The sequence below is a fragment of the Nothobranchius furzeri genome, chromosome 1, assembly GCF_043380555.1.
Source record: "Nothobranchius furzeri strain GRZ-AD chromosome 1, NfurGRZ-RIMD1, whole genome shotgun sequence".
Lineage (NCBI taxonomy): Eukaryota > Metazoa > Chordata > Actinopteri > Cyprinodontiformes > Nothobranchiidae > Nothobranchius > Nothobranchius furzeri.
Genome location: NC_091741.1, coordinates 50334428 through 50360510, shown reverse-complemented (window position 1 = coordinate 50360510; position 26083 = coordinate 50334428). Strand labels below are relative to the sequence as shown.

General features: G+C 42.7%; 1 protein-coding gene and 1 long non-coding RNA gene across 2 annotated transcripts in view; one reads left to right on the top strand and one right to left on the bottom strand.

The window, feature by feature from the left end:
* The window catches only part of ccdc146 (coiled-coil domain containing 146), an 89301-nt gene that overhangs the window by 36209 nt on the left and 27009 nt on the right, over positions 1–26083 (top strand). Inside the window, 1 exon segment of the mRNA XM_015957976.3 lies at positions 88–316. Coding sequence (XP_015813462.3) covers positions 88–316 — 229 coding nt within the window.
* On the bottom strand, positions 58–8688 carry LOC139068080 (uncharacterized). Its single transcript, XR_011519733.1, has 4 exons — positions 8360–8688; positions 7662–7772; positions 6445–6502; positions 58–190 (listed from the first exon to the last, which is right to left on the bottom strand). It is a non-coding gene; the product is annotated as an uncharacterized lncRNA (long non-coding RNA).

Below are 26083 nucleotides of genomic sequence, written 5' to 3'. Positions count from 1 at the left end.
CATGGCTTGAAATTTCCCAAATGTCCATAAATGTGTCAGAACAACTAGAAATGATCATGACTGGGATCCTATTTGGTACACATACAGCAGAATTCAGCTCTTGGAACAAGATGAAGTTTTGGTCAACTATCGTGAGCAGTTGAACAACCTTGAGGCAGCCGTCGCCAAGGGCAACATGGCTCTGGAAACCCTGGAGAAGGACATGAGAGAATTACAGTTAGAAATGAACAATGATAGGAGACACATAGAGCTGAAGAGGAAGGAGGTGCTCCTGAAGAGAAAACTGGAGGGAGAGATCGCCATGCTGCAGATAGAGGTAAGAAAAAATGCTCTAATCAGAAAGACCTCAAACTAACTTTTAGAACAGGAAACTCATAAATCAAGTGCAACTGCATAATTTCTGTACCTTGCATGGTTTATTGCTAGGGTGTCTATCAGACAGTTTATTGTCTTGAATGAATCTTGTCAATAGCTTGCTAGTGTTATTTCTTCATTCATTTTTCCTGCAGCCACTAATTGGTGAAGATTGTTGCCCTGCAGAATTCTGGTGTCCATGTCTCGCCTCTATATATAATCAAAACCCCATCAGGCAGCAATAAAACCTGTCAATTAGTGCTTCTGTGTGAGTTCAGATGATAAAAGCTGCTCTGATGAGGCTGATTGCAAGCGTCTGCACTATTTTCTTTTCTCAGAGCTTTTCCTGCAAATGATGTGTTTGTTTATGTGTCCACATCAGAATGATGACTTTCGCCCACCATGTGAGGCATACGTGCGTTACCATTCGCTCTGTCCTTCCCTGGAGGAGAAAAAACACATTTGTCGTTCAACACAGATGCAAAAGAGAAAACTAGGTTATTAGTCCTCTGGAAGACAGAATACATAGCAGTACCAATGGACAGGACACCACTAATGAGGAAGTTTCTGGTCTGAAACATGTTCAGAGCTTCTGCCTGTAATTTGACTTTTGAGCAGCTCTGGTAAATAAATAATGTAGAACATCCTCTCTATATAGACTTTCAAAATGTTATTTTCTGTGGTTCATTAGAATTTAATATAATTTTTATTCACTTGCGATGAATTGAATGAGTTATTTTATGATCAGATGAGCATTTTTATGACAGTCACATTAAAATGTAGAGTTGTGATTCTTTATTTTCAGCTTGCACTGGCCCTGAGTTGTTTGCAGACCTTATTTGTTCAGAGCGATGGGATCTTGTCAAAAGTATTTTTTCACATTTAAAGTGGAGCTCATGAGGACTGAACTCTGCAAGACCTGCTCCTTGTCTTTGACCCTGTCTGTGGTGTTCATGGGCAGAATTTGAAAACCTTCACTGAGTGAAGGGCGTTTGGTTTGGAAAGTTCAGTCTCATTTTTGCTTTTTGCAGATGATGTGTTTCTTTGTTTTCTACTGTCAGTGGGAAAGGCTGAGAATGAGGCAGCTCCTCCAAATTTGAGGACATGGTTCTGAATCAGATCATAATCAGAGAAGTTAAAGTATCTTAATGCCTTGTTAGCAAATGATGAAACCTATGATGGACTTTGCTGCTAAAAGCTGGAAAAAGCTCCTAATTTACTGGTCTATGGTCAATGAGGCAGCTGAGGTGGTTTGGACATCAAAGATGCCTTCTGATTGCCCTAATTCACTGTTTCCCGACCCTGGTCCTCAGGGAACACTGTCCAACTTGTTTCCCATGCCTCTGCTTCAGCCCACCTGTTTTACATTTGCTCCTCAGGAGGACACCAAGTGCTGCTGATGCCTGTTAATCACTCATTCATTTACGTTAGGTATGGCAGCAGGGAAACACTAGTGTTTAAAAGGGCAACATGGAAAACATGCAGGACATTGTGCCTTGAGGACCAGGGTTGGGAAACACTGGTCTAATTTGAGGAGGTTCTGGGCACAATCCCACTGGGAGGATACCCAAACACTCTAGAGGGCTTATACATCGTCTCTGACTTGGGAACACATTAGAATGTCCCAGAGTGTTGCTGAACTCCGCTACTCTAACTGAAGCCCAGACCACATTGTGTGTTTTTTGACTGATGCACAGGATTGCTTCATGTCACACTGAGAAGACTCCAGACAGGTGGTACACTGTATGATCCAAGATTTCAGTGAGCCAAGTGGCTCAATGTCTCGCTGTAGCAGGACATACTAACATCAAGAGCGCACTCGCCAAAAAGCACACATCATTAAAATCTGACAGATCCCCATGACAACAACGATGAGAAGAGAAAAAGCACCACCTTTAACACTTATTTTGTTAGACTCCAAACCAAACTCCAAAGCAGAATGGTCCACGTGTTCCTGCTTGTAGCTCTGTTGCTAATGTTGCTAATTCTGCTCTCGTGTTGTCACTAGTTGTTTGTGTCTCTCTTCCTGGGTGTATTTTCATTGGTTGATTGCAAATGGGAATGATAGATTTTCAAGCAGTGCTTACTGTTAAGAGACTGACTTCGGTCATGAGAGGGCTCAATAAGCAGTCACTGGGCTAATCACAGGCCTGCAAATAACTCTCGCGTTCACCGTTTTAGGTCAGGGTAATGTTCATGAGGATTTGTCTAGAATGGCCCAAAAACTGGTCCAGACTTTTGATAAATAATGGAACAGACACACAAAATAGTAGCCTGGCAAGCCATCCTATACATTTGTATATATAGTCTGGCCACAGCCCATCAGTGGCTCTCAGTCATGGGGTGGGATGTACATTTGTCTTTCTAACTGTCTCTGCATGCTATTGGACAACAAAAAATGTGACGGACTTACCGCTACGGATGTCAGTCAATTGGGCAGTCCGCCATACACCATCAAAGAAGATGCAAATATGTCCTTTTTCTAAATAAACCTAAGTACCTCTATCTGCTCTTGACTCAAAGAAAAGCCCAAGTCTAAATAGTCCAAAGTTGATGCTAAAGCCTTTTCAAATGAGCCGTCGTCATCTTTGATTTTTCAGTAACATACCGCCCACCAACAGACTGTTGTGATTGGCCCATCAAACCAATAGAGCACTGTGATTGAACTGCTATGGGGCTGTCGCCATCTTGTTAGCTCAGCAGTGCTAACATCCTGCTGGTGAAAATACATAGTACTTTTCTAAATAAACGTGCAGTGATTGGTCAACACCAATACTGGCCGGGGCTGCTGAGGTTCTGACGGAGCGGTACTAGACCGACATGAAAAGCCAAAATAGTTTGCTTCGGCAAATGACGTTCTTGATTCTAGGCTAACAAAATAGTTCTTTGTCACTAAAGTCAAAATCCAAACAACCACATACAGTGACACCTGTTCCAACCAAGGCCCACATGAATAAATCACAACACAGCTTTGCAAATTTCAGTGACATGATGCATGCACAGAGATTTGAGTCTCTCAAACACACACACACAAACGCACGCACGCACGCACGCACACACATAAACACTCACACAAACACACTCAGTGAGCATCCTGCCAAGGGAAAGAGATTGGGCGTGTTGCTGCTCTGGATCAGAGCGACTGGATGGGACTTGCTGCTGGACCAATACACACAAGTCTTCTACTCTTTTGGATGAAAGCAGCCCTGGAACTGATTTCACCATGTGTCGTGCATTTAAAAAACACATTTTTTTCTTCCTTTTTCCATCTGTTTTCTCCTTCTGCTGTTTATAATTTACTATATCTGGCCAGCCACGTTGGAGCTGTCATCTTTTCATCCACTTTCATTTTTGTTTGTCTCCTTGTTTGTCTCATTGTTTCATGGGGCGACGGTGGCACAGGAGTTAAGTGCTCGCCCCGTAATCGGAAGGTTGCAGGTTCGAGCCCCACTCAATCTGTCGGTGTTGTTGTGTCCTTGGGCCTGCTGGTGGTGGTCGGAGGGACCGGTGGCGTGTGTGCTCGGCAGCCTCGCCTCTGTCAGTGCGCCCCAGGGCAGCTGTGGCTACATCGTAGCTCATCCCCACCAGTGTGTGAATGTGTGTGTGAATGGGTGAATGACTGATTGTGTTGTAAAGCGCCTTGGGGGGTTCCAGGACTCTAGAAGGCGCTATATCAAATACAGGCCATTTATCATTTACCATGTTAGTCTTCCCTCCTTTCACTCGATCTCTCCAGCTCATCTTTACTTTCCTCTTCTCTGTGAATTTGGTTTCACAAACCGTAGAGTTCCCAAATATGTTCTACTGACCATCTAACTGGTGGAAATCGATGGAGCGCCCAGCAGCAGCTCACATCTTAGGTGCCAAGCTGGCCACGAAGCAGGAATTATGCAAATGTCTGTTTTTAGCTTTTTTCACACTCCTGTAGTCAATAGATCACGCTTTCATCAGCACAATTGGACACTTTTTATTGGATATTCCTGGAACTTTCTGTTACATCCTGATCAGTTTTTCATAATCTGTTTGTCCGTCTATTCAGCCACCAAGTCATTCGATATTTCTCCTTCTCTGTGTTTAAATAGCGAATCATTTTCTAAATTTCCCTCGTCCGGCCATCTTGCTCCCCCGGGTACAAAAACAAAATGAATCATGGATTTCTCTCCTTTAGTTGGAAGCATGCCAGCTCCATTCATTCTCTATGCGGATTCAATCTCTGTGCAACTGTGTTACTCTCGATTTATCATATATATTGTCTATTTGTATTCATCTGTGACCAGTTTATCTGCTCATTGCAGATGAATGCCCCCTCCTTTCCTTTGATGAGAAATTTTGACAAAGATAGATTGGGCCGTCTGTTATATTATTGAAGTTCAATACACTCGGAGGCTTTCATTACTCTGAGGAATTTTAATTGCTGCAAAATAAACTGAGGTTGTTGTCTGATTTTGAATTTACTGCTTGTTTATGAGAGGCTGGCAGGTCGACAGCTTACAGGTGCACATGCACCAACACACACTCAACACAGTCGCGCGTGCACCAACACACACTCGATACAGGTGCTTGTGCATCAACACACATTCGGATCTCTGCAACGTCAGTGGCAACTATGTTTTGGACAAACTGTCGTCTAATGACTAGTTACTCTACACGCCTGTTAAGTCGCATAGGCAATACCCACACACACACACACACACACACACACACACACACACACACACACACACACACACACACACACACACACATTTATAGAAGGTGTGGCTGATGACAAACTGTGATGTCCCTATGGTGGTGAGTCATGCAGTTTGTTTGGCCCACCCTTAAATCTTTGTCCAAACATTCTGGAACTTATTACGATGGGGACGCCCTCCATGAATTCTGTCTTCACACTGAGAAGGACTGTAGCAGCCAGACAGGTAGAGAAGCACAACAAGCTGACTAAAATGCTTTTCTGGGTTTGGGCAACGGTGGAATGAGGATCACTGTGGGGTTAACAGTGTTTTAAATACTCTGCGGACGCCATTTAATGTATTTTTTTATTTTTTACTTAACTGACATTTTGTGTGAATGTTTGTGTTGCACCTGCAGCAGACAGCAGCTGCATTTGCTGTGTGGACAAACGGGGCTGATAGGACATTTCAAGCAGCAGCGACTCCAAATGCGACAGGAAAAGAGCAACGTTTTTTTCATCCCAAACATTCAAATTTTATAAACTAACAGCTGCAAACAAACGCTACATTTTCTGGTCTTACCCTCTGGCCTCAGGTTGCTGGGTGTTTTTGCACATTGCTCACAGAAAACAGATGTGTTTGAGCGAAACAGAGTAAAATACAAAGTAGCTGTGAGTCTGCGGTGGATTGCTGCTGGCTTAGTTTAGGATTCTTCTTTTGTTCTCAAAGTAAAAATGTTTTCCTCAACATTCTAGCTCGTCTAAAAACTAGAAAACGACAATCTTCCTCCTGATTCTGTTTCACTTCCTCTCTGTGGCTCCCATAATGCCTTTATGTAAATGAGCTACAGTGACTTTAAGTAAGAATTTGTTTTGGTACATTTTTAACATAATTCTTTTTTTGCATTTGGAGCTGTGCACCATCTGTCAAAAATGTATGGAAATACAGAGAAATCTTGTCTAAAGCTCATTTTTCACCAGATAGCAAAACTAATTTTTACTAGCTTCAAATGCGTTGTGAGTATTTAGAGTTCTGTGGATAAGATTTAGACTCTTATATGATATTTTATCTGGTGAGGATTAAGCTGGAGGAGCAAATATTGAATCTGCGCTTGTAACCCCCAACGTTTCATCTTTTTTCAGAACAGTTTAAACTTGGAGACTCTTTTTTCTCGGTTTTAATACACCACTGTTGTCAGGCTAACATAGGAGTAAATCATTAAAATAATCTTTATTCAAGTGAATTATGTTTCATAAAGTTTAAAAATGTTTGGAACATAACCTTTGTCTTGGTTTTTTTTAGTTTTACTGTGATTAAAGCTTGTTAATAAATCAAACTGGTGTTACTCCTGAACCTGCAGGCTTTTGTTTGGCCCTGTTTAAACCATCTGCTGTGGTAAGATTCATATCTGCTTACTTACCAAAAGCTCAAGCTAATTGCAGCACAACTAAACCCCTCTGACACAATTACATGGCAACCTGCATAAACAAAAAAAAAAAAAATGCATGAAAATAGAAACCTTTTTTTTTTTTGCCCAACATATGAAATATACAATAACTTAAAGCTCCACATATTATAATGAAGTGTGTAGTACATTATGGAGTTGTCATTTAGAGCTTTTATTTTTCTTTACACCATGTTAAAAAAAATACAACAAAACATTCATATAACAGACCGGCCCAGTTTTTGGTTTAAAAAGCCTCTTCAAGCCTCATTGACGGCTCGAAATCCGTAAAACTTCCGCAAAGACCAAAAATCATTGAGCCTAGTTACAGCACTTCCACCGGCTGGGGTGCAGATCCTGATAAGGAGGTGCGTAGTCTACATGGTTTCTATGAAGAAGAAGAATTTATGATTGGCATGAACAGGGACGAAATTTTGATTTCAGAAGTGGGGGGGACACACCAGGCTTGTGCGGATTTGGGGTGGGGGTGTTATGTAAAGACCCTTTGACACGTCACATGCCCATCTCAATAATTTTTCCATCCTCAATATATATATATATATATATATATATATATATATATATATATATATATATATATATATATATATATATATATCAAAGTTAAAAAATGTACAACTCTATTATCATTAATATTTATTATCATTATTGAAGTGCAGTTTTGGCTGTTGACAATGGATAGGCCATTGTATTTATTGTTTTGGGTCTTTTTTTATTGTTTTTGGTGCAACATTTTCTAACAGGGAGTGAGATTCTTTTTTTTATTTAATTTTTGTTTGTTATTTTTATTCATTTAGAAGTTCTGGTTCTGGACATTTCAATGTTAAATGAAGGTTTATTTGTTGCATTTTAAAGGGTGTACTTGCATTATTATGATATATTAACATTATATTAGTGGTTATTTTGGTCTAGATAATGTTGACAATGATATTGTTTATCATCAACAATTTTTTTGGACAAAATATCATCCAGCAAAATTTGTTACTTTCCCAGGCCTAGTCAAAAGTAAAAAAAGTATTTATACATAAACGGTCCCTCCTGAGATCTGGCCGTTATTTCATTTGCTGTGTTAGAGGACATGCTGAACTAATGTTTTACACATGATCATCACCCTAACATTTGTCACAATGATCAATTTTATGTCTATCGTATCTTCATTATTTCAACCTCACCTGTGAGCCTCCAGCCTCTGCTCCATCTCCTCCAGGCTCTCGTCCTCCATCTCCTACAGCCTCTCCTGCTGTACCTTCACCGGTCTCTCCTCCTGCATCTCTGTCGGTCACCTGAAAAAAAGATGCATGAACTATAAACAGTGGGAGATTTTGGAATGGAACAAACAGAAATATTTACAGGATGGTTCTAGTATGATTCACAATTATTATTAATATAATGTGTAAATTATTCATTACCAATTTGAGTGTATAAAAACATATTAAATATGTTTTTTCCCTTAAAAGTGTTTAAACAGTTGTTGCATTTCAACACACAAAAAATAAATGGAAAAAATAAGATAAATCTAATGAAAAGTGTACATCTTTGACATTAAGCTTAAAAAAATCTGTTGACGATGATACTGTTCATTTTTCAGAGCTTTTTAATGTGAAAATATGCATTGCAATAGATAAGTTTACAATAAAGTTAAATGATAAAAGTTTTGAAGTTACACTTCTACTACTACTACTACTAGTAATAATAATTATGATGATAATAGTAATATTAAAAACATAATAATTATAATAATACGAATAAATTGTGTCTGAGGAGTCAGTTATGTGGAGGAGATGAGTTTGTAAAAGTTAGTTTTGAGTATGTTTGTGAAGGAGGAGGTGAGTCTGAGCTTAATGCAGGGGTGTCACATGTTCCAACTTACGTTTTGACTTTGAAAGAAGTCTCTTATATCCACTTTTGTTTCTTGACATGCTGCCTCCTGGCTGTGCATAACTACCAAACACTCACAAATGAACACTTATTCAAATGTTGTGTAATGGAAGCTGAGCTGAGCTCTGATATTACACAGCGTCTAGTTGACGATGTGACTCAGTACCGGTGTTCCCTAGCGGCTCCAAACTAGCAAAACAACGTGAGCACGTTCTGTTTACTACTTGGAGTGACAGCAGCAACAGCCAATAATACGTTAGCAAGTATCAGCAGAGCCAATAGATTAGCTTTTGGGTGGGTCTAATAGGAAACCGGTTTCCGTTTCGGTCGTAGTGCTCAACCAAATCCATTTAATGGAGCGTAACATTGTTTTTGGACGGAAAAAAGTGAAGGGGACCGAAACTGCCTTTTGAAAAAGTGGGGGGGACATTTCCCACCCGTCCCCCCCCAAAATTACGTCCCAGGGCATGAACCATACAGGAAGTGATATGAGTGCTAGCAATAAGCATCTGGTTTATTCAAAATAAAACTCATTTTGCATCATTCTGCCTGGCTTCTTATGACAGGAGAAATTAGTTTACAATGTATGATGGTTTGAGAAGACGAGTGTGGCGTTTGTGTACCAACGCCTCTACATAGACGTAGTTTTTAATCACGTGAACATGCCTGAACTTGAGAGGAACTGTCCGGCTTCCGTACAACTTCTGCATAACCAAAAACAATTGACTCCAATCAGAGTATTCACACCAGCTGCAGTGCAGATCCAGATGTGGAGCTCTGGAAAGTTTCCGCAAGGAGTCAAAATTTTTCCAGATGCTGCATGTGGATTGTCATGACATTAAATAAATTACATGAGCCAGACAGGTGGCGAGACGAGGAGCAGCGAGGTGCAGCAGATATATTTCAAAATATAACCTGTATTCAATTATTTTTGCTGGCTTTAGTTTTATTATTAATGCAGTTCAACTCAGTTTATTTATATAACACCAAATTATGACAAGAGTCATTTCAAGGCATTTCACAAAATAAACATTGCAGTTGAGTTAAGTTCATTATGCCAGTGAAACAATTCCTACACGAGGAACCCAGCAGATTGCATCAAGTCACTGACGTGTCAGAGACTTTACAGCAATGTCCAAATCTTAATTAATGATGAGGGTATCAGTTCTCAGTGTTTGATAGTTCATGCAACATTTTTACAGGCATATCTTTAAACGTATTACGTCACATTTCTGATCATTTGATGTTCTTGTGGGAGCAGACATCTGGAGACTTTCAGCACTCAAACCGCAGTCAGTGTGATTGACAGTCTACCCGAAAGCTGTACAGAAATCGTACCACTTCCGTACCGCAATTGGTGTGAAAAAGACTTTAAAGGTGTGGTTCAGTTTAATTATTTCTTGATATTTGGACACCTTACCTTGGATTGGCTAACAGCAACAAGACTCTACCACTGTTTGCTCTGCAACGTTGATGTTTTATCTCCACAAGCAACACAAGCCTGGAGGAGTGCTGCTGTGTGGTAGAGTTGCTAACGCTAACAGTTAGCTTCTACTAGTCGAGAAGTTCTCTGCTGTTTCCTGGATGCTAAACCAACGCTGTCACGAGTCAAAATGGGTGAGTCGATCAATGTTAAGTGACAGTGTGACATAGATCTGTCAGGCTTTCAAATCTTTGTTTCACCATCTATTTTCTATCAGATGCAAATGCAGGAGATGGGTGTAGGAAAATATTTTCATGTTCTGCCTGCATGAAACACTCAAAGTGACCAAATTATAATCAGAAGGTTTTCAGTGAACCACATGTTTAAACCAGTTATTCCCTCAACAGCATATTTCTTGTTCTAGACCACGTAGATCATCCATTATTTCTTTTATTATCTAATGCACGATCATGTAGCCTGCAGTCATTTCAGTCCAAAATCTGAGTAAAAACTGCTAGAGCGCTGTTAAAGAATAAAAGTCAGAGCTGTAAGTCTTGAAAATTTGATAAATATAATTTCGCTTCTGCACTCCGTATCATCTTTTTGATCGCTTTACTACATATACTCTGACAGTTTCAAATAAGCTGCTTTTTCAGCTATGGTAAAGGCAAACTGCTGTTTGTGAGATCATTTCTTGCAATTTAAACCAACTGTTGACGTTGTTTTCTCCAGAGAGACATAAGAAAGGCAGTCCTAACGGATCGTTTCATATTTAATTAGTATTTATACCACATGGAGCTTCAGTTCAACTCCTTTGCTCACATGTTTTGCCAATTAACATTTCATCACCCTATACAACCTTTTCTGCTTTACTAATCTGTTGCTTTATCTTTGCTTATTATTAGGCTTTTTTATAACCTAATCTCAGGATGCGGTATATAAATAAGGTCGTTATTCACTTTTATAACTCTGTTTTGTGTGCAGCATACCATCTATTGTGCGGCTTTTTAAACCATCATGTTAACTACCCACTAAGCTGAAATTATGCAAATGTGATGCAAATGTGAAGGCTGTGTGGAAGCTGTCATATCTGCATTGTTTTACAGCAGTCATGAGCCAAAAAGAAAAGAAAAAAGCTTGTGATTTGTTACTGTCAGATGAGGGAAAACAATGAAGCAGGCAGGCAGAACAGAGACGCTGACGCAGAGACGGGTGAACACAAGCAGACAAACGTCAGTGGATGGGATGGATGTAAAAGGCTACAAGCAAGGGAAAAAAGGATTGATTGAAGAGTGGAGAGAAGACACCGTGTAAGCCATCCATCAAGCGGTGTTCAAGTGACTTAGGGTGGTAACGGGTGAGGATGGAGCACGGATCAATCAGACTCGCAAATGAAGGTTGGCCACACACTTGTCTCGTTCTGGGGTTTGATGAACCAAACTGCTTTGCTGTCATAAAAGCTTTCAGACAGACTGAACAATCTTGACAATTTGGACTTCAGTTATCACACATCAGCTTTAATTTATGCAAAAACATCAACACATACTGATGCTTATTTTTTTATCGGGTCAAAAGCAACATTTGTATGAAAAACATTCCATTTAGACTGATCAAAAGAGAAGTGAAAGCTATCACTTTACAGCACTGTTACGAAGTATTTGTCTCTTTATGCATTACATCTGTTTGTGCTTTTTTGTCAGTTGTACATTTTTGACATCAGGAAGTAAGTTTCAATATTACACAAAGATAATGCGTGAATTTCATAGTGATGACCTTCTCCTCCAGTTCTTAGCTTTCAGCTTAGTTGATGGCACCTGAAGCAGAATCATCTGATGATTGAGGACACCTGGGCGTGATGTGTTTAAGAACTCCACTCCATCCTGAAGTCTGATGGGATGGGTTGTCAAAGTTTTGGAGAGTAGACAGGAACAAACCATCAGAGAGAGGTTCAGTTGGAAATAATCCTTGAATTATTGGTGGTTGACCAGTTAGAGAAGGGAGCATTCCTAGAACTAAGGTTGGGTTGTGAGTTGTTGGATAAATGGAAGAGGGAATTGATGAATCAGAAAGTGACACGTGAAGCAAAAAACACGGCTTTTGGGATACACAAAATACACAACGTAAACGTAAGAAAATAATTCGACAGTCTTTACAAAGTATTGATCAACGTGATGTGATGGAGGTTGAAAAACAGAGTATAAAATTGTGTTGAAACAAGTTACTTAAGGTGAGACATTTGATAAATGTAATCCAGTTAAACTTACCTCCGAGATTAACAAACGCATTGGAGCTGTGAAGAGCGCAAAAATTTTGCGTGGTGGATCATTGTTGATTATCTGCAACAGTATGGAAGAGAAGAAAAAAGCACTCAGAATGGATAAAATTGCGGGGAAAAAGTGACTGGGAAGGAGATGGAGAGTAAAAGGTTTGTGAATGGGGTTATTTCAGGAATCTCACCTGAAATTTCATGTGAGGAAATAAAAACCCATCTAAAGGGAGGTAAAGTTGTAGATGTGAGAGGGTTGAAAGCGTCGAGGGATGGAAAAAGAGTCTGTCATGATTAAACTTGATGAGAAAGTTCTTCCAGATAAAGTCTACATTGGATTTATGAGTTATGATGCCCGCCAATACTTTCCTCCTCCATTACGTTGTTTCAAATGTCAAAAGTTTGGACATATTGCTGCTATATGTTAAGGGAAGCTGCGGTGCGGAAGATGTGCTGGAGAGCATGAATGTGGCAAATGTGAAGAAGGGGCAAAAGTCAAATGCTGCAATTGTGGAGGAGAGCATAGTTCTGCATATGGGGGTTGCTATGTGTCAAAAAGGGCAGCTGAAGTGCAGAAAATCAAAGTTGTAGAGGGAGTTTCATATGCAGAAGCTGTAAAAAGGTCCCTGTACTAGCACCAAAAACGAGCACTGAAGGGATGGGTAGTAGTTTACTACATCACAGTAGTAGTAAAATAAATGAAAACACATTGTTGCTGGAGAAAAGGTCCTTTTTAATGTCTTTGGCGGATGTGGTAAACTGTGCAGCACAAGCAAAAGGAAACACTGAAAGAATTAAAATTATTTTCAGGGCTGCAGAACGATGTCTTGGGATTACAAATATTGGATGGGAAGACATACTGGAAGAACTTAGGTTAAAAGCTGACCCTCAAGAGTCCCAAACATGTACAGTAGTGGTGGCATGTCCTCTGGATGTTAATTATATTGCAATGGAATGCTAAGAGTCTGATTAGTATCTTTGGTTCACGTGGTTCTGACTGCCATATGCATCGCTAAGAAAACTATCTTCTTGAATTGGAAAAATAGAGAAAGTCTCTGCATTAACCAGTATAGAAATCTTTTGTTAGATCATATTGCACTTGATATAGCCTCTGCTTCCACTTCAGATCAATCTCTCTGGGCTCCTTTGATCGGTTCCATCACATAGCGAGGGTGGGGGCCGTTGATGTTGTCCTGCAGGATGGTGTGGGTGGGGGGGTGTGGGGTCTGAGTTTGGAGTATCCGGATGTTCCCTGGAGGTGGGTTCACTGGGGGTGTCTGGGACTGGGGGGCCGTTGCCCCCCTCTGGAGGTGCTTGGGTTGCCTCGGGGGGTGGACTGCTGGCGGTTGTGAGTAGGGCCTCTTGGGGATCTTGGCGGCGGCCATGGGTCACTGCCTGGCAGCTGCAATGCCCCTGGGCGGGTCTGGGTGGGGGCCTGGGGGCTCGGGGTTTGGGGGTGGCCGGCCCCGTGTGGGGATCTGGGCGGGGCTTTGGGGGTCGGGTCCTGACATGTATGCTGCCGGGAAGAAGGCAGGGACACCCAGCAGTGCCTGGCCCGGGCTCGGGGGCCTCAGGTAGGCCTTGGCTCCTCTGCCGTTCCATCACAGGGGAGGGGGAGGTCCAGGAGGGGGAGGACCCAACCTTACCTGGATGTCCCATGTCTTATATATTCTGGAAGTTGTGCAAATGCAGGGGTGGGCATAGATATTCTGCTGGGGTGGGGCTGGGTTGGTGCCCTCGGACTCCGTGAGGCTCTGTAATGCTGCTGCTTTGGGCCCTGGCAGGATGGGCTGGGGTCTCCATGCCCTGGGTGGCAGTTTGACAACAGAGGTGCCTACTGGGGCCAGTAAGGGAGCTGGCTCCCTGGAGGGCTAAGCCCAACCAGCCATTCCTCCCCATCCCCGCATATTTCTCTCCTCCTGCTCCCTCACATCATCACACAAACATACACATAGGACCTTGGGGGGTAGGCAAGTCAGGGAGTGCGGGTATGGACCCCATTTCCGCATTCCTGTGGAAACCTGCCCCCCAATTTTATTTGCACCTTATACACTTCCACTGACGACATTCCACACAAACACACACTTAGGGCCTTGGGAGTGAGCACATTCAACGGCATTTGGCAGGGGGATATTTCAGCCTCCTCCCGAGTGCCGGTGCCCACTTCCAATTTTAAACTGCACTTAGACACTGATGGCTGAGGGTGTAAGTGGGGTGGTGCGGTGGCATCAGCTGGCATATGCTGGATGAAGCCCACACTGCCCACTCACCACAGCCATGGAATACACCTCATGATCACACAACACTATATTGAAGCAGGCGGAGGGAGACTAGGGGTCTTAGCCACCTCTGTTGTTGCTAGGCTTCCTGGGGCTGGAGGCTAGGAGGGAGATCTGGCCGTCTGGTTGGGGTCTGGGGTGGTGGGTTGCTGTGTTGGGCGGGGGAGCCTGCTCATCAGCACCCCAGCAGAAAGGGTCAAACTCTGGTTACCGGTGATGGTTGTACCCAATGTGCAGCAGTACCGGGACCAGAGTGAATAGGGTGTGTATGGGGAGCATGAGGGGGTGTCCGGCGTGCATTTTTGTAAGTCTTGGGTTGTATGTGCATGTGTGAGCATGAGGGAGGGAGCGTGTGACTGTGTTTGTGTATGACTGTATATGTCAGGTGGGGCCTTTGGGTCCTCCCCTCTCCTGGAACTTCTCTTGATGATATAGATCTCTGTCCCCCCTCCCCCTGCCACACCTGGTGTGGGGGCTTGTGCCTTGGTCTGCCTGAGTGTTCGGGGCAACCGGGTCTGGGGGTTTAAGATTTTGGCATCTGCCTGTTAGATCCCGGTGGCTGCCTGGTGGGGTCTGGGTCCCTGGGCTCTGCTGGGTCCCCGGCGGGGGTGGTCTCCCCTGGGTCCCGGGTTGCTGGGTCCCGGGCTCGGCCGGCTAGGGGGTAGGAGGCTGCGGGCGGGCCTGTGGGCTTGCCGCTGATATCTCCGGGGACTCTGCCGGCTGCGGGTTGTGGCCCCCCGGGGCGATCCTCTGTGCCTCTCGAGGGGGGCGGGGGCCTTCCTGGTTGCAGTCTCCTTGGGGTTCCTGCGTTCTGGGGCAGCGCCTGGATCTCTGGGACTTGGAGCTCCCCCCGTCTCCTGCGCATCTTTGGGGGGCAGATCTGTGGTCCCTCACACTCTCTGTTGGGCGCTCCTATAGAAAAACCTTAAATAAACAAGCGCGTGTACACACACAGGTGCTCACATGGTGCTCTCAAAAGTATGGGCTTGGGCACATTAAACACAGGTCTTAAGACTATGGTGGGCACTTAATGCGTTGTGATTTATTATCGTGATTCTTCAGTTAAGCAATGTTGATTATATATATATATATATTTTTCTTTTCATCAAGTTGATGCAGTGATAGGTAGATCTTGTTGTATTGTTGTTGTGTCCCTTTTTTTGTGTCCCTTTGTTTTTTTTTTTTGTCTTTTTTCTGCAGGTCTGGAAGCAGACTCTTGTTCATTATTGTTTGTTTTTGTGGAACCCCCCCTCCCCCCCCTCTCTCTCCCCCCCTTTTCTTTTCCTCTCTCTTTCACCTCTGTCTCCGTGTCTGGTCGGAATTACAAAGCATTCAACAACAATAACAATAAAGTTTTAAGTATCAGGCGTGACATTAAAAGCAAATGCTTTGATGCTCCACCTGAGAATAAATCTGTTAGGCTTGTCACCAGCATTCAGACATCAATTCTGCTTGCTTCACAGCCAGACAGGACACTGTAAAAAAATAAAAAATAAAATAAAAAAAGAGTCTGATTAGTAATGGACAGGAGTTCAAGAAATATATTTCAGACTTGGTGGAGAAGCCTCGTGTAATCTGTGTTCAAGAGACATGGCTTAAACCACAGCTGGATTTTATTATTCCAGGATATACATCAATAAGAAATGATAGATGTCAAAGACAAGGAGGAGGAGTTGTTACTTTTGTGAGATTTGGGTTGGGATTTAAAATAGAAAGGATAGGAAAAGATGATGAATCAATTGCTGTGAGAATATGGACTGGTATTTATCAAATTTTGATTGTTAATTTTTATATTCCTGTAGGTAAGTTAAGTGTTAATTCATTGGAAACAATATGTGCACAGGATAGAGGAAAGGTTGTTTGGTGTGGTGATTTTAATTCACATAATGGACTCTGGGGGAGTTCAAATTCAGATTTAAACGGAATTGTGTTAGGAGAATTTATTGAAAATAATTCACTGGTTTGTTCAAATGATGGAAGTGGCACAAGATATAATTGTAGAAACAATACAGAGAGTGTTTTAGACTTGACTTTTGTTTCTAGTACAATGGCGAGTAGATTTACCTGGGAAGTAAGAAGGAACTGCCTTATGGGAAGTGATAATTTTCCTATTTTTATTAATGGGGGAATTGGGATTAATGTATTAGAAGAGATTGTTATGCCGAGGTGGAATTTGCATGGAGCAAACTGGGCGGATTTTAAAAATAGTTTTGAGAAATCTGTGTGTTGAATTAAATGATATAGAATTTTTAGATGTTGAAATATTTAATGAGGAAATTGTTAGGGCTATTACAAGAGCAGCAGAGGTCTCAATTCCTAAGGTGGTAGGGAGAGGGAATAAAAGGAGTGCACCATGGTGGAATAAAAGATGTAGGGAAGCAATTTAAAAGAGAAATAGAGCTTTTAAACAGGTTAGAAAACGTTTTTCTATGGAATCTTTGAATAATTATAAGAAAACTCAAGCCATAGTAAAGATGGCGCCGAGTATGGCTGCCTCGTTGCGAGCTCCACCAAGCAACAGCTGTTTTTTGTGTTTACTACTTTTTCTTTTTCTTTATTTTTTCACGAGTAGCACATGTATCCTTGTGTACGACCAACAAACCTTACTGGACATAAAAGACAGAGTTTCTCATTGCTTCCCGGAGTTCAGGTCTTTCATCACGGACCCGCCATTTACAGATCCCCCATTCATCTCACCTGAGACGCCTTTGTTATGGGCCCGTGGAGGCCGCAAGCGCCGACGCAGAGGGAGAAGATCTGGCGTTCTGGTTCGACTGAGACGGCGCACTAACAGACCACCATTACCCAGTTTACTACTGGCTAATGTGCAGTCCCTGGAGAACAAGCTGTGTGAGCTTCGGGCTCGGATCTCATTCCAGCGAGAGATGTGGGACTGCAGCGCGATCTGTCTCATAGAAACCTGGCTATCGGACAAAGTACCGGATCCCGCAGTACAACTACCGGGGTTCTCCGTGCACTGCGCGGACAGGTCACAGGAGCTTACTGGGAAAAGCAGAGGTGGTGGTGTGTGTTTCATGATCAACAACAGCTGGTGTGATTATGCGAACGTGCACCCGGTCAAATCCTTCTGCTCTCCGGACCTGGAGTACCTGATGATTAAGTGCCGGCCATTTTGGCTACTGAGAGAATTCACAGCGGTGGTTATGACGGCTGTTTACATTCCCCCACAAGCCGACACTGACCGAGCACTCAGAGAACTGTACAGCGCGATCAGCAATGAGGAAACCGCACACCCAGAGGCGGCGTTTATTACGATTGGGGACTTTAATAAGGGTAACCTGAAGAAAGTCTCACCAAAACTACACCAACACATCCATTTCAATACACGTGGAGACCGGCTACTCGACCACTGCTACACCTCTTTCCGAGATGCGTACAAAGCCCTCCCACGCGCCCCATTCGGCCAGTCAGATCACCGCTCCATCCTGCTAATACCTGCCTACAGGCAGAAGCTAAAACAGGAAGCTCCAACCCTGAGGGCGGTGCATCGTTGGTCGGACCAATCGGAGTCTGCGCTGCAGGATTGTTTTGATCGGGCGGACTGGGAAATGTTTATGTTTATGTTTATGTATTTAGCAGACGCTTTTGTCCAAAGCGACGCAGCTGCTAGAGACATTGATGAGTACACAGACTCAGTCTGCGGATTTATCAGGAAATGCGTGGAAGATGTTGTCCCATCCATTAACAGTTAAATCCTTCCCGAATCAAAAACCCTGGATTAATGGAGGTGTGCGAATGGCGCTGGCGGCGCGGAGCACCGCCTTTGCCTCCGCGAACACATCAGACTACAAACACGCACATTGCCAACTCCGGAAGACGATCAAAGCAGCCAAACGTGAGTACAGAGACAGGGTGGAGCAACAGTTTGACAACCCCCGGAGTATGTGGCAGGGACTAAACACAATCACAGACTTTAGAGGGAGAACCAGCACACCGCAGACCACGGCCTCTCTGTGTGAGGATCTAAATGCATTCTATGCCAGATTCGACACAGCGAACTCCATGAGACCGGACAGTGAGCGCACCGCGGATGACGTCAGTGCGCACACTGTGTCTGAAGAGGATGTGCGGAGGTGCTTCAGGAGGGTGAACGCACGCAAAGCTACTGGTCCGGACGGGATTCCCGGCCGCGTCCTAAGGTAATGCTCGGGTCAGCTGGCTGGAGTGTTTACACACATCTTCAACCTTTCCCTCTCTCTGTCGGTAGTCCCAGCCTGCTTCAAAATGGCCACCATTGTCCCTGTACCCAAATCCTCCACCATCTCCTCATTGAATGACTGGCGACCTGTAGCCCTGACCCCCATCGTGAGCAAATGCTTCGAGAAGTTGGTCAGGGACTTCATCTGCTCTGCACTGCCTCATTCACTGGACCCTCTACAGTTTGCATACCGCCACAACGGGTCCACTGATGATGCCATAGCCCTGACACTTCATGCTGCCCTGTCACACCTGGAGAAAAGGGACACGTATGTGAGAATGCTGTTTGTAGATTACAGCTCAGCATTCAACACCATTGTTCCCTCGAAGCTGGAAAGGAAACTGCAGGATCTAGGACTGAGCAGCTCCCTCTGCAGCTGGATCCTGAACTTTCTGTCTGACAGATGCCAGGTGGTCAGACTGGGCAGCACCACCTCATCCCCCGTCACACTGAACACTGGTGCACCGCAGGGGTGTGTGCTGAGCCCTCTCCTGTACTCACTCTACACCTACGACTGCACGGCCACGAGAAACTCCAACATAATTGTGAAGTATGCGGACGACACCACAGTGGTAGGTCTCATCACCAACGACGATGAGACGGCCTACAGGGAGGAGATCAGCGCCCTGACCCACTGGTGTCAGGACAACAGTCTCACCCTCAACGTCACAAAGACAAAGGAGATGATAGTGGACTTCCGGAGGAGCAGAGGAATACACACCCCCATCACCATCAACGGCGACGCTGTGGAGAGGGTGAGCAGTTTCCGTTTCCTTGGAGTTCACCTGGCAGAGGATCTAACGTGGTCAGTGCACACGGAAAATACAGTGAAGAAGGCACAGCAGCACCTCTTCTTTCTCAGAAGACTGAAAAGATTTGGCATGAGCCACCGCATCCTCAGGACCTTCTATCGCTGTGCCATTGAGAGCATCCTCACTGGATGCATCTCCGCCTGGTATGGCAACAGCACCGCTTACAACCGCAAAGCTCTCCAGAGAGTAGTGCGGTGTGCTGAAAGGATTATAGGAGGTGAGCTTCCCTCCCTCCAGGACATCTATAAGAAGCGGTGCCTGAGGAAAGCGGGGAGGATCATCAAGGACTCAAGTCACCCCAGCCATAAACTGTTCAGACTACTTCCATCAGAAAGGAGGTTCTGCAGCATCCGGTCCAGAACCAGCAGACTGAGAGACAGCTTTTTCCATCAGGCCATCAGACTGCTGAACACATCGCAGACACCTCACCCTCACTACTGAAACTCCAACATTACATGCTCCATACTGTACATTAATGCCACTGTTTTGCACATACCAGCCTCTGTATATTTATATCTCTTATCTTATTGGTTACTTTATTCATTTGTATATTTAGATTAGCCATTTTTATATTTTACATGTTTTTACATTACTGTATTTTTGCACAACTCTGTTGCTGTGAAGCTCGCACACAAGAATTTCACTCGCATGTACTGTACCAGTGTACCTGCACATGTGACGTGCAATAAAAGTGATTTGATTTGATTTTGATTTGATTTGAAAACAATTAGAGAAGCAAAAAGGTTATGTTGGAGGAAATATAGTAATAATATTGGACGAGAAACAAAATTATCAGAAATATGGGGTACTATTAGAAAAATGAATGGTATTAGAAGGAATAATATATCGGTTTTACAAAGTGAAGGTGTAACAGCCGTTGAAAACGATGAAAAAGCTGAGATGTTTGTGAATAATTTTGTTAAAGTACATAGCTCAGGAAATCTTACAAAGGAGGCTAAAAAAGGAAGAGATATTACACTGTCAGAAAATCCAGGAATTCTGATTAAGAAAAGGACATTTGGTGATAATTTAGATAAACCGATTTCTTTATTTGAATTAAAAAGAGTTCTCTCTTGTGTAAAGCAATCTACTCCAGGGAAGGATGATATTTGTTATTTAATGTTGGCTAGAATGGATGATTTGTCTCTGACTGTAATATTTAAGCTTTTTACTTTAATTTGGGAAACTGGGACAATTCCTTCTGTTTGGAAACAGTCGATAATAGTGCCAGTTTTGAGACCAGGTAAAAATGCTGCAGATCCATTGTGTTATAGACCTATAGCCCTTGCATCGCAATTAGATAAAACTATGGAACGAATAATTACAGAGAGGTTATATTTTCTTGACAGCGAGAATTTATTTAGCCCTTATCAAAGCGGATTTCGGAAAGGAAGAAATACTTTAGATGCAATTTTATGTTTAGAGTCGGAAATAAGAAAAGCCCTGACAAAGAAATAGTAGTGGCAGTTTTCTTCGATATAGAAAAGGCTTACGACATGTTGTGGGGGGAAGGGTTATTGATAAAATTAATGAAACTTGGAATTGGGGGGGGAATGTATAATTGGGTACTTGATTTTTTAAATGATAGGAAAATTGAGGTTAGAGTAGGGACAACTTTTCGAGTTTGAAGTTAGATGAAAATGGAGCTCCGCATGTGTAGCCCGGTATTGTTTGATGTTATGATTGATATATTTGAAGAAGTGGGGGAAAATGTTGGGAAATCACTGTGTGCTGATGATGGGGCTATTTGGATGAGGGGTCGTAACTTACAATACCTTCAAAGGAAAATGCAACAAGCAATTGGAGCGGTAGAGGAATGGGCAAATAAATGGGCTGTTAAATTGTCAGTGGCAAAAACTCAGGTTATTTGTTTTTTGACAAGGCACAGGGAAATAACATTAAATCTTTATGGGAAGAAATTTGGAACAAGTTAGTGTTGTAAGATTTCTGGGTAACTTCCATCCATCCATCCATTTTCATCTGCTTATCCGGAGTCGGGTCGCGGGGGCAGTAGCCTAAGGCGAGAGGCCCAGACTTCCCTCTCCCCAGCCACTTGGGCCAGCTCCTCAGAGGGAATCCCAAGGCGTTCCCTGGCCAGGTGAGAGACATAGTCCTTCTACTGTGTCCTGGGTCTACCTTTAGGTCTCCTCCTGATTGGACGTGCCCGGAAAACCTCATCAGGGAGGTATCCAGGAGGCATCCTGACCAGATGCCTGAGCCACCTCAACTAGCTCCTCTCGATGTGGAGGAGCAGCGGGTCTACTCCGTGTCCCTCCTTAATGACCGAGCTTCTCGCCCTATTTCTAAGGGAGAGCCTAGCCACTCTTTGGAGAAAACTAATTTCGGCCGCTTGTATTCGCGATCTCGTTCTTTCGGTCACTACCCCAAGCTCATGACCATAGGTGAGGGTAGGAACGTAGATCGACCGGTAAATCGAGAGCTTCGCCTTCTGACTCAGCTCTCTCTTCACTACGACAGACCGGTACAACGCCTGCATCACTGCAGATGCAGCACCAATCCGCCTATCGATCTCACGCTCCAGTTTTCCCTCACTCGTGAACAAGACCCCAAGATACTTAAACTCCTCCACTTGGGGCAGGACCTCATCCCTGACCCGGAGAAGGCATTCCACCCTTTTCCGAATCAAGACCATGGTCTCAGATTTAGAGGAGCTGATTCTCATCCCAGCTGCTTCACACTCGGCTGCGAACCGCTCCAGCGAAAGCTGAAGATCATGTTCTGATGAAGCCAGCAGGACCACATCATCTGCAAAAAGGATAGTTTGGTTTTATATACAGATGGATCTAAAGATTCTTGTAGCAGAAGGACGAGTGCAGCAGTGAATATTCAAAGGCAGGAGATTCAGATTAGAAAGAGATTGTCGGATTATCTTGCAGTGTATACTGCTGAATTAGTTGCAATTATACTTGCACTGACTTGGATGAATGAAAATGATGCAAATTGTATGGAGAAAATGATCATAGCTTCTGATAGTCAAGCAGTTCTACTCAGTATTGAAACAGGAAATTCATGTAGGAAAGACTTGTTGAATAACGTTTATCTCCTTCTGTTGCAGTTAATGAACAAAAACATAAAGGTTATATTTATTTGGATTCCTGCCCATGTAGGTGTGGAAGTTAATGAAGAGGCTGATATTTTGGCCAAACAAGCACTGAGCTCAGAAGAGATAAATATACATGTCCCAATTAGTCGAGCAGAAGGGAAATCCTATATTAATTTCAAAGTTTTACAACTGTGGCAGGACTGTTGGATATTAGTGATACTGGGAGACATTTGTATAATATTCAAAATAGTGTTGCATATAAGAGAATTATTGAGGGAAATCGTAGACAAGAATCGGTTTTGTCTAGATTGAGGATAGGTCATACAGGTTTAAATTATTCACTTAAGAAAATTGGAAAACATCAGTCGGGTTTGTGTGATTATTGTGGACAACAAGAAACTGTGAAACAAGTTTTAATAGAATGTCAGCAATATGTGGAACAGAGAACTGGACTTAAGTTAATCATGGATAAGGAGAACAAAGTATTATCACTTTGTACCCTTTTGGGGGACTCAAGCATATTAATTAGGAAAGTGTTGATGCAATATTTGATAGGTACTAAACTATTTTTTCAAATTTAAAAGTATTGATTAATTACTTGGAATTGATAGGTTATTGTTGTTCAATGTAAAGTTTCCTCTGATCATTTTATTGATGAGTATTACTCCGGTTTGGTATGTGGCGGTAATGCCCTAGAACTGGTGGCCAACTGCCATTAATTTCTACAGAAGAAGAAGAAGAAGAAGTCTGATGGAGAGGATCTCTCTTCCCCTTGCACAAACGTCTGATGCAATTCTCAGATAGATCTGACAACTAGAATGAAGAGATTTCAACTCTAAAATCTCAAACTCTCAACAGAGGATACTACACAAGATGCTCTGGCATCCGCCCTCAGACGGACATGCTTAAAGACTGGTTTTAAAATCCAAGATTGAAGAAAACCAGGGAGTTTAACAGAAACAAGAGAGGGGAAAAAGCACCTGACATTTGAGCGCAGGGAAGAAAGGCCCTCTCCATCCGACTACAGGTGGAGTTCTTGACATCAAGCCCAGAAGGCCTCAGTCATCCTCAGACAATCCTTCCCCAGGTGCTGCCTACTAACCTGAAACATAAGAACTGGAGGAGAAGGTTGTCACCTCATTTAAAAGCCAAGTTGACAGAGAAACCATTTTTAATTATGATTGTTCACTCTGACATTCAGAATGAACATGAAATTAGTCTTCTAACCCTATTTCCTGCATTAGCCATCTATATAAGGTAGAGAGAAAAATGCTCTGATTTGAAAAACATTTGTGAACTTAGTCTTTAAAGAGCAAGTCACTCCAAATAAACTTTTTTTTTTTGCTGATAAACTACATAAATGAGTGTCTGATTGTGCTGCAGACAAATGTAGTCAATAATTTGGCATTTTAGTCCATCTTAGTTAAAATTTTAAAAATCTGCCTAAAACTCAGAGATGCACCCTCGTCAGGCAAAAACCCAGCACTGCATTTGAATTGAAATCTGCCATCGCTATTGGCTAAGAGGTACACTATGATGTTAGATGGTACATTATGATGTCACAATGTTGTGAGTGTGTGTATTTGTTAGCGGCTCCACCCTCTCAGTCTGCTAGGCAACAGGAAGTGGGAGTTGAGTAAGAATCTGGTCGTGGGTGACTTGCTCTTTAAGAGATTAAAAAAACAACCAACCTGTTTCTGTGTAGAAAAGTAGCTGACTGTTGTAAAATCATGAACTCACCATTATTAACCACATTATTTGAAAAGTTGTGTTTAGGTTCAACCACACCGATGCCCATTTAGTTCTAGAACAAAACCCATCTGACAACATGAAAAACCAAAAGACCTCAACAAGCAATTCAATTTCAATGCACATTTATTTAAATAGCGCCAAATCACGACAAGAGTCGTCCCAAGGCACTTTACATCGTAAACATTCCAATACAGGTCAGTTCATTAAGCCAATCAGAAAAAAGTTTCCTATATAAGGAACCCAGCAAATTGCATCTTTACAGCAATCCTCATACTAAGCAAGCATTTAGCGACAGTGGAGAGGAAAACTCCCTTTTAACAGGAAGAAACCTCCAGAGGATCCTGGCTCAGTATAAGCAGCCATCCACCACGACTCACTGGGGATGGAGAAGACAGAGCAGACACACACACACACACACACATGCACACACACAAACACACACACACACACACAACACATATATATACCAAGTTGTGTTTCTATGGTTACATAGTGATTTCTTAGCAAATATTCTATTTGGTGAGAGATAAACTTTATTGTATTTATCCTAGTGAATCTATAATTAAGCGAGTAAACTAGTAGTAGCACATTCAATGTTAAAGAAAGTAAAATGTTATTATCAGGAGAGGGAGAATGTTTAAGTGGTTAGCAACATTGTTCAAGCCAATGACCCCCAACATGAGGCCACCACAGCTCAGCAGAACATCATTGTAGCTTCTTCTGGGGAGAAAAACACTTTTAGAAAAATTAAAGTTAACAGCTGAAATTGCAGGAAATAATACAGTTAAGAGAGAAATTGTAGAAGAAAGTAGTCGAGTGTGGAAAGTGGTCAGTATGTCCTCCAGCACTATAAGCCTATAACAGCATAACTACAGAGATTACTCTGGATAACCTAGCCTTTTAGATGGAGGCATGTTGGAGGCAGGGCAAGGGAGAGTAGTCTTTACTGACTGTACTCTCCACCTCCCTCTACTCCCCCACTTGTCCAGATCTAGGCTAACATCAGATTTTAACCATAGGCCCTATCAAATAAAAATGTTTTAAGCCTAGTCTTAAAAGTAGACAAGGTGTCTCACGGACTAAAGCTGGGAGCTGGTTCCACAGGAGAGGAGCCTGATAACTAAAAGATCTGCAACACACTCTGCCCAGTTCAAACCCACAACATCTAAAGAACCAATGGTCTAACCTGGTTAATGTTAAAAGCTAAAACGTTGACCTCACATTAGCTAAAACAAATCAATGATCCCTGAGACTTTGGGGAAAATGTCTTGTGGAGTGACTGAACTAAAGTAGAACTTTCTGTTGAGGGTTTCCTGTTACAGAATGTGTGACTGAACCCCCGATTCTGCTCTCTACCGGAAAGTCCTGATGGAGAACATCCAACCTTTGATCTTAAATAACCACCGGTGTTAAAATAACCTTGTAAGGAAGTAGCTTCTTATTGCATTTAATCTTTTTTTTTTCTTGCACATAATTTTGCTCAGCTGATTATTAGCAGGTTAAGGGTCAATTTGTGGACTGATTCTTCACCAGCAATTCTTCAGAAGGAGTATATGATGGGAAAGAGCTGGAGCTGTATTATTAAATCCCCTTCTTGCCCAGAAGATGTTTATTTAGAAGAAGGCTTGTGTTTGAACCGAGTGGCTCCAGGAGATGATGCTAATGCTGATTTAAAAGTTTGGTGGAGAGGAGACGATGTTAAAGACTCGTTATTTATTTACCCTGTGAGGCCTCTGGATTTTCTCAAGATTGCAGTCCTAAAAGAACCCATCATGCCAGGGTTTAATTGATTCATTTCTTGTCAAACTAAAACTTGGAATCGTGTGCAGCTGCAGGTACGTTTCACATGTGAAAACTAGCAGTTCCCACTCTCAGCCTGTGCTTTATTGGCATTATTAGTT